Genomic DNA, 9531 nt, shown 5'->3' with positions numbered 1-9531 from the left:
TCAACTCTTGAGTTTCTAGAAGCACTAAGCAGACCAGACCAGGCAACTATTTATTTGTCATTATTTGTCTTCCTCAATCCACATCAAATTACTTGTAATTACACATTTATGGTTATGTTTGAGTAATTACCATAATTATTGAGTTCTTTGGATGAGGTGTAATTGAAGCACCTAACTATGCTATTCAATTCTTGGAGAAAGGGTGAGAATTTGAGTAATTACGTAGATAATTACAAACAATTACACTGAAATACAATTATTCTATGATTTTTCAAATATGTTTTGTGCATGATTTAAGTTTGAAGAGTTCTTTTTCTACAATAGTAATAGTATTTTAATTTTAAGATATATATATTTTTAATTTTTAAAATATAATGATATGCTATTTTACTAATCTCTTTTAAATAATTTGAAAATTTCTTGATAAAAGATAATTTTATACATTTTGACCTACTAAATAATTAACTAATTACCTAATACTTATTTTAAATTATTTATACAAAATTTAACTAAGTTATATATTATTAAATATTTATACTTGGTCAAGCATGAATCGATGATAACAATGAGTATATGTTTAATTTAGAGATAATAACTCAATAAATATGAAATGCTAAAGTAATTAGATAAAATTGCTTAGAATGTTTATTTTTCTTATTAATTTTATTAGTAATCGTATTGTGAATAGACTATTTTAATGGCACATCGAAAACTCCATATTTATTTTAACTTTTATTTTTCATGTGATAAGTTATCAAAAAAATTAAAAAGCAAAATATTTTTAGAAATTTTATTTGAATCCTTACTTTTCGAACGATTTAAAATAAAAATTGAAATATACAGAATAAGTATTATTGGTTTGATTTAAAAAAACATATCTATATATAATGAAAATGAACAAAGGAGTGAAAGTTTGGCTTTTATAGTTTGAGTTAATGGAGAAATTCCAGGAAAAGTCCCTCTATGTTGTCCTATTATTTTAGCCTTTTGCCTGTTTTAATTGCAACCTAGGTCCTTCTTATTTTATATTTATTTGAAATTTCAGCATAACTAATTGTAGCATTTTTTGAAGATAATTTTGAAGGGTTTCCGTTTTTAAATTGATAACTTTTGTCCTCCAAGGTTTTAAATGTTTTAGAATTTTAAAATTATGGCTTGATTATTTGCCCAGTAAGTCCCTTATTCATTATTATAAAATTTAAAATTTATTTTTTCCATTATTTATTATTTACAATTTAATTTATGTTTTGTTTAATAAACTGTGCAGAATATGATAAATATAAATATTAAAAATTTAAAGGTAAAATATTTAAAAGAAATGAAATCAAACCCTTATTTGTTAATTTGATAGCTAAGAAGATGGCATGATATGAAAAACTTAATCCAAAAATCATCATGCATGTTAAATTGGGTTCATCTACAATGCCAATCTTCCTATTACCAAAAATACTTGATTTTAGTGAGATAAAACCCTTCAGTTTCCCTGGCTACTACTCCACTTCCGTTCTTCATTTTTTTGGTGGTGACCAAATTATCCTACGGAATGTGGTAGCTTTAAACTTCTCATTCATGTGCTATGTCAATGAGAATGAAGGAACGATCCTAATAACACAATTTGTGTTCCTTTGCATACAAGTTGAGAAGCAATTTCTAAGCCTTCTCATAATGATGTTATTTGTGTGGTGTAATAGAAAATTCACATCTCAAAATGAAAATTATAAGTTCAAATCTAGAGTTATGGAAGACTCACTAAACTTAAAACATAATTATAATTGATTTATGATTATTGAATGTAAAAAGAATGAATATTAATATAATATGATATTTTAATTATTTACAAATTATGATTATCTAATTAAATATTTTTCTAATTTTAAAATAAATTAAAAGGATATAGTAAGCTGTCATCAATTCCTTTGTATTTTAAATTTTACGTTTGAAAAGGCTTTAATTTTTTTTTAAAATAACCCAAAAATTTTAATAGATAATAATAATCATAAATTTTAAATTTATGTATATTTTTATTTTATTTATTTTATAGTAAATAATATATCTTTTAATTTTTTAAAATTATAAATTTTTTGAATTTTAGAATTTAGACTAAATTGAAAGATTGTGCAAACTTGGGGGTTAAATTTTTTGAATTTTTTAGAAGTATGACCAAATTGACAGAATGTGTAAAGTGTTAAAGGCTAAATTTGTTATTATACCAATCAAAAGACGACCACGTCAGCATTTCGTCTGGTGATTAAATGCATTTAACAATAGATTGACTAAAATTGACAACTTATATAACTAGAGTGATTAAAATACTAAATTTTTGAAATAGGTGACCAAAATAGGAACACGGGTAAACTCGGGTGAATAAACAGGTAGTTTGCCCTATTTTTTAAATCTAAAATGTTGAAAAAATATTTAAAATTAAAATTAAAATATTACTTTATCAACAATTTTAAAACCAAATTGTTTTAAAATAAATGTTTTGCATACATTTTAAAATTAAAAAATGATTTTAAATTTTTAAACAATTTTATATTTAACACTAAAAACATTTTTAAACACAATATAAAAATAATTTATTAAAAGTTTTATGCATTTTAAATGTTTCTAAAATCTGAAATACTATTTTTGAAACAATTTTTCAAGATTTTAAAGTTCAAAATATTATTTATATTTTTATAATAAAAATTTTAAACAACTAAATAAAAACACATCTTATAAAATTTTAAATAAACTACATTAGTTTAAAACAATATTTTTATGACGATGACTACTAAATACTTTTAATTCTTATTTAAATAATAATTTATAAGACATGTGACCATAGTATATTAAATAAAATAGTTTAATTCTTAACTTTAGTTATTTGTTTAGAGAATTTTCTTTTAAGTATTATTTATAATTTTAAAATAATTAATATCTTTTAAAAGTTAAAATTATTTTAATGTGTAATTGCAATTTATATTATTAAATATAATATTGAGAATTATGATGTAATTTTAAATCTATCTAGATAATTAGAATTCCAATTATTTTATGTGTCCAAACATAAAAGCTTATCATGAATTTGTGTTATCTATTCTAATTGTAATCGACTCATACATATATCATTTATAAATATCTTTTATATACATATAAACACGGGTTTGGAAAAACTTTTTTGGTGATAAATAGAAAAAAGTTACATCAAATTACTCCATTTGCCACTTGCTCTCAAACCTAATAAGATATACGGAATGAGATATGTATTTATTTCTTGAATATTTATGTACTCTTAAATTTTTTAATTTACTTGTATAAAATGATTTCTTATGCAACTTTATATTGATTGAAATATGCTACTTGACAAATTTATTCAGAATTTGACATAATTATCACTAATTTACATACTAAGAACATGACATAATTATCACTAAAAATATAGTTTACAATTATATGGATACACTATTAATATTTATCAATTTTCACAAAGTTAATATTTGCAAATAAGGAACTTAAGAAATTTGTTTATTTAAATTTTCAAAATATTACTAATTAATTTCCATAATAGAAGTTTTAATTCCTTGATAATAGAGTTTTATTTAAATAATTTAACCTAATAAAGACTAAAGTATTATAAACGAATAAATACTTAACAATAAAATGTGTCATGCCATTATTTGTCATTTTGCACATATAGCTTTTAGCTAAGTTTTACTAAACACTTTTAAATAAACAATTAATAGAATCAGTTGGTTAAACTAGCCACTACAATCAACTATCTACCAATTGCCAAACAGAGCCATTGTTAATTATATTACTATATTGACACTAAAATAGTAATTTATTAGCATTATAACGTGATAATAGTAAAAGTAAAATTATTTAAATATTAATTAATATGATAGTATATTAATCTAAAATTAATTAATTTAATCATATCTTTTAAAAGTTCTACTTAGAAAAAACATAATATAAATTAAAAATTATAATTATTTTATTAATAATATTTTCATTATTAATGTAATAGTTACATATTAAATTACAATTATTATTTTAGCTTAATTATCAATTAAAACTAATATTTAGTATTATAAATATATGCATTAACAATGCATTTTCATTGGGAATAATTTCTAAGTAACTACTTGAAAAATTATATTTTAGTATTATTTAATAAGTTTTATTTTCATTAAAAAAGTATGATTTTATATTGTGAAATTTCATGTGAAAGACAATGAAGTATTAAAATAATGATTTTTGTAAAGTAATATTGTTTATTATTTATTATTTTACTATCAATTGTTTTTCAGTTATTTATTTTCATTATTTTAAATAATAAAAATATTAATTAATATATTTAAAAGGTAAATACATGAAATCACATACAAGCCATGCCAACCAGTAAACTTAAAAAAAGAAGAAGTGGTAATTGGAATCAAATTTTAGTAAGAGTTTGTTTCCTCAATAATAATCCCAACCAAATCCATCATCATTCATTTGGATAAATAATAAAATAGGATTACAGAGGAGGGTATGGAGGCAAAATGCTGGCACCCAATAATAATCAACGACAGCTCATTTACATGACAATATCAGCAAACCAAAGAAAACACAAAACTTTGTTTATCTCCTTAAAACCCTTAATTAGTGACCAAACATCTCCTTGGAAATCCTCACATGGCCATACCCGCCCCCGTTATTTTTCTAATTATTATTTTCTTAAATAAATATAAATACTTAAATTAAATACAAAAACCAAGTACAAATACTGTCACAGGAAGCGGATTTCAGACTCTCTTTTCCCTATCCCCCGTTTCGATTGCCAAAAAATTGAAATTAGCTTCTTCTCTTTTAAATGTATAGCTTTTTTATTTTGTTCTTCTTGATTTGATTCATAAACAGTGACTTGGGAGAAAGGGTGGAAGCAGGTTAGGGTTTTTGGGATTGTTGAGAAGGAGATTAGCAGCGTGGTTTCCAGGTGATGGGCGATGAGAAATCGATGATCGTGATGGCGAGTAGGGATAGAGAGAGTAGAGATCGGGAGCTTCTGATCCCGGTCGCTGACGCCGTCCACGATGATTCCTCCAAACCTTCTCCTTCCTCTTCTTCCCATCACGCCGGCCGCGAGGTCCTTTTTTCTTTTTTTTTTTGTTAATTGACGTTACATTTGTGATTGAATTCGACTTGACTTGGTCTGCAGCTGTTTTTGTTGCTGATGGAAAAGTTGTAATGCATTCTGTAAATTAATACTTATATTATGGAGCTTAATGCGATTTTGTTTGAATGTTTGCTTATTAATGGAGAGAAATTTGGGTATTGATTTTCATTGAGAATTCATTGATTTTAGAATATCAATGAAATTGAACTGTTCTATTGTGTTGTAGGATTACCGCATAATTTACTGGAGCTGTTGAAAACTTGGAAATTGTTTTCCCTTTTTTCCCCCCATTTGTCCGAGATTTGTGACAATTGTTGCCTTTTCTCTTAGAGGCTTTCTAAGTTTTTATGTATACGAGATTTATATTTTAGCTTAAGATGCTGTATAACGGATGTTAAAGGCCATACTAGAGAGCATATGATTACTGATATCTTTGTATTCGATCTCTCTTGTAAATGCTCTCAGATAAGTTTAGGATTAGGATATTAAATTCTTGGCTTGATTTTGTGGTCACCCTTCCGCTTATGGGACTTGTTAATATTATTTCCTTTGGTTGATGGAGTAGGTTAAGAAAATTTTTTATGGTTCCTACTGAAATCTTGTAAAAAAACATGTTTTCAGCCGCTTGCCTGTATAGAAAATATACCTATGTACTCATGTAATGACACATGTACATTATCTTTTAAAATTGTCTGAAAAGCTTTGTCTTATGCAGACCTTTTACAAAGTTTTCCGGAGCTGGGCTTCAAAGAAGTTCATGACGGGATGGTAAGCAGCATTCTTTTTATCTCCTTGCTTTAGATATATGGACATGATGGATATTTGTGCAGTTGTTATCTGCATAATGATTTGCATTGTGCTTTATTATCTTCTTACCAAAGAAATAATCCACACACACCTCTAGTTCACCTTCTTGTCTTATATCCTTGATCTTGAGTGAAAATGCTTTCACCAACTTATTGAACCCAAATATCTTTGTTTTTCTTTGAATTATGGTTATAGTAACTTTTTGAACTTTGGAGCAGTTAATTCTTGGAATAAGAGATAAATTTAAATCACTTAAAGGATTTCCCTAATTATTCAGCTAATTCATACACAACGTGCCTGGAAAAGTAAGTGTTTCAGTGGAATGGTTGGGATGCATTGAACTCTCTTTTTCTTGGCCTTATTTAGCCATTATTCAATATAGTAATTTTCTTGCTCATAATGCTTTCATGGGATATGCTGAAATCTTCATTTGAGAAGTGAACTGGAGGTGGCATGTTTAATCTTTTGACTAGCCTTTAATTTCGAAGTTTAATAAATAATTTTTTTTATATATCTCTGTCATATTTTTTACATGAAATCTGTGTAGATTGACACCTTCATTTAGCCTTTCTTTGTTTCCACCTTTCATCTTAATAAGATTCTCCAGAATTGGTCGGTTGTCTTGGATTTCCTCTGCTACTTATCTGTCATCTTACAAAAATTGTAGCTCTTACCATCATGAATTTCTGCTAAACTTGTATTTGATAGACTCAGAAACTTTGTAGGTTTGGTTTCTAATGGTGAATATATGTTAATGGAATTTATCTTATAGAATTTTAGTTGTCATTCACCATGCTGTTATAGCAGTAGCTGATTCATAGTTGTTTTGCAGTGTCATTTTGTTTCCTATAGCAATCACTTTCTACATAACGTGGTGGTTCATTCACTTTGTGGATGGCTTTTTCTCTCCAATTTATGCTCAACTTGGCATTGAAATATTTGGTGAGCATCTCATGTAGCTGTTTAAAACCTTTTCTTTTCCTTTCTTATCTAGACCTTTGAACTTGTTTCATAGTTCATTAAATCTTTTACTCTTTTCCTCCTTTAATGGGATCTTGGAGTTTGTAAATTTGTGTTATCTTTCTTCAAGGCTTCTGAATGACGAGGATTGCTCTGTCCTGCAATTTTTGAGAGACTGTGGACAATATCTGTGATAATTGTGAGAGCTTGGATGATATTCTTTTAGACTGGAGGGATCTTTTGTTGTCAACTACAATCTTTTCATAAATTTCCTTTATGCCCACAGCCTACATGCCTATTGGCTTTCTTCATATAAAACTTCCAAGAATGAGACATTGATAGTGTGGAAGTAAAATGGACAAACTTACAAGCACACACCCATTATATGTATACACAGGACATTTTAACCTAGGACAAAGTTTATTGAATTGTAGTTGTATATATCTTTAACATGATATCTTATTAAATATCTATGTACTACAATGCTAAATTGGTTTTCAAACAGTGGCATTTTGCAAATACACTTACTGCATTTGATAATATTGGTAGTTGTCATTTTTATTAGGAATGTCTCTTTTAAGGGTTCGAAGCTTCCGGTTAACTTAACAGGCCTCTTGATGTTTTCTCCTTTGCTTCTTTGATAGGTCTTGGATTTGTAACTTCTATAACATTCATCTTCTTGGTTGGGGTATTCATGTCATCATGGTTGGGAGCATCTGTCCTAGGCCTTGGTGAGTGGTTTATCAAGCGGATGCCATTTGTTCGTCATATCTACAACGCCTCCAAGCAGATTAGTTCTGCTATATCACCAGGTGTGCATTCTACCGGCTTTCTTCCACGAAATAAATTAGTTTAGTAGGTGATATTAAAATTGATTCAGTTAGCAACAATCTCTACTCTACATCTCTTTACATTTTATATCTCTATTGTATTTCAGATCAGAACACACAGGCATTCAAGGAAGTAGCCATCATAAGGCATCCACGAATTGGTGAATATGCATTTGGGTTCATTACTTCATCTGTTACTCTACAGGTAGGCAAATGAGGTTTTTGTTCCAAAATTATAATTTCAGCATGGCTTCCCCCTGTTTTTTTATTTTTTTATTGTTTTCTTGATTTCATGATCATCATGCATCATATAATGTTATTGGCAGACATGTCTAAATTGCTTTTCTTTCCAAACAAACCCTTGGGACTGCTTGTTGCCGAGTGGTTTGGTTCTTGTTTCCATGGCATTCTTGTTGGGAAAGACTTTCCACTATACAAAAATCAATTGCCTGAAGCTAGTGATATTCTCTTCTCTTTTTGTCTCATTATGTACTCTTTTTTATTTGGGCGTGTGTGTGAATTTCCTTTATCTACTTTTATGTCCTAGAAACAGTTAAATAGTTGGTTGCTTGACTACAATTTTAAAACTTTCACAGTGGAAGAATAAGATATAATAAGAAGCATCAGACAATTGCAATATCAAGAATGTTGTTTTTACTATTATTTTTTAAAAAAATGTAGAGCTACACTGGTGAAGAAGAGCTATGCTGTGTCTATGTTCCCACGAATCATCTTTACATCGGTGATATATTCCTCATCAATACAAATGATGTTATCAGACCAAATCTATCAGTCCGTGAAGGAATCGGTGAGGGATTCATCTTCTTTTGTTGTCATAATTTCTGTATTGTGTAGCGTTGAGGGTTATATGCATGAAGAAAAGAATAAAACTGAAATAGAGCGAAAACATTTCTTTAACATCTCCTGCTTCAAACTAAAAGCTCATTATAAGTCGTACATTGTTCCATGGCAGAAATTGTTGTGTCAGGGGGGATGTCGATGCCTCAGATACTGTCAACACTAGATTCACGTTTGCCGCTGGAAAGAAGTAGATCTAACAGAAGCTGATCGTTGCTTGTTTACGTAGAACAGTGTTTTGGTTTGAAATATAGATTGGTGAAAATTACGGGGCAGGTAGGCAGGGGTTTTTTCTTTGGTGTTGGATTGTGTTTATTTGAACCAATTAGATTGACAATGTTATTGTATCTGAATATATGGTCTAGTCTCCCTATATAATAATATATATAGCCTGATCTTCATTCTTCAGCTTAGCTATATTTTGATTCATTGAGCAATTGGCGACTGATGAGAACAATTGAAAATTTGAACCAACTTCACTGGATTATGTTAAAATTCTTAAGTCGAATTAATCGAATAAAATAACCACTATAACTTTATTTTAATTAAATATCCTTTTTTTGGTTAAATAAAATGGTGGAACAAATGGAATAAGGTGAATTGAATTTAAACAGTTTTGGTCAATGTATTTGATAAACTGAAATTTTTGCTCAACCCTATGGACTAGATTATACAGGGGAAGCCTGTTGAACTATTTTTATTTTAATTTAAGTATAAAATTTATTTATATTCTTATTCTTTAAATGTTAAAAAATATCTCAAATCAGTTAAGTCCTTAATAAAAAATTACAAGAGTCTTAATCGAAGTTGAATATCAATTAAACCCTGGAAATTATTTTTTTTCGTCTCTAACAATTCTTCGAGTGATGATGGAAAGTGGTAAAAGTTTTGAAGAAACATTTCTTGTATGCTAAAGATGTTACGGACATTGTAAGA

At 27.8% G+C, this 9531-nt stretch overlaps 1 protein-coding gene across 1 annotated transcript; it reads left to right on the top strand.

The window, feature by feature from the left end:
• The first annotated feature begins 4625 nt into the window (after positions 1–4625).
• LOC105773749 (protein CONTINUOUS VASCULAR RING 1) lies at positions 4626–9003 on the top strand. The gene is made up of 7 exons (XM_012595844.2): positions 4626–5110; positions 5856–5908; positions 6780–6889; positions 7552–7719; positions 7845–7942; positions 8419–8545; positions 8711–9003. Exons 1-7 carry the CDS (start codon positions 4964–4966, stop codon positions 8803–8805), a joined length of 798 nt encoding a protein of 265 aa, XP_012451298.1. The 5' UTR covers positions 4626–4963; the 3' UTR covers positions 8806–9003.
• Positions 9004–9531: the final 528 nt, after the last annotated feature.

The sequence above is a fragment of the Gossypium raimondii genome, chromosome 6, assembly GCF_025698545.1.
Source record: "Gossypium raimondii isolate GPD5lz chromosome 6, ASM2569854v1, whole genome shotgun sequence".
In the NCBI taxonomy this organism is placed as follows: Eukaryota; Viridiplantae; Streptophyta; class Magnoliopsida; order Malvales; family Malvaceae; genus Gossypium; species Gossypium raimondii.
This window is presented reverse-complemented; position numbering and strand designations above follow the sequence as displayed.

Bases quoted from the DNA above. Each gene is read 5' to 3' on its own strand.
- LOC105773749 (XM_012595844.2), top strand. From the start codon at position 4,964: ATGGGCGATGAGAAATCGATGATCGTGATGGCGAGTAGGGATAGAGAG. The intron at 5,111-5,855 runs GTCCTTTTTTCT...TGTCTTATGCAG, and splicing joins CCCATCACGCCGGCCGCGAG to ACCTTTTACAAAGTTTTCCG. The intron at 7,943-8,418 runs GTAGGCAAATGA...AAAAAAATGTAG, and splicing joins CTTCATCTGTTACTCTACAG to AGCTACACTGGTGAAGAAGA.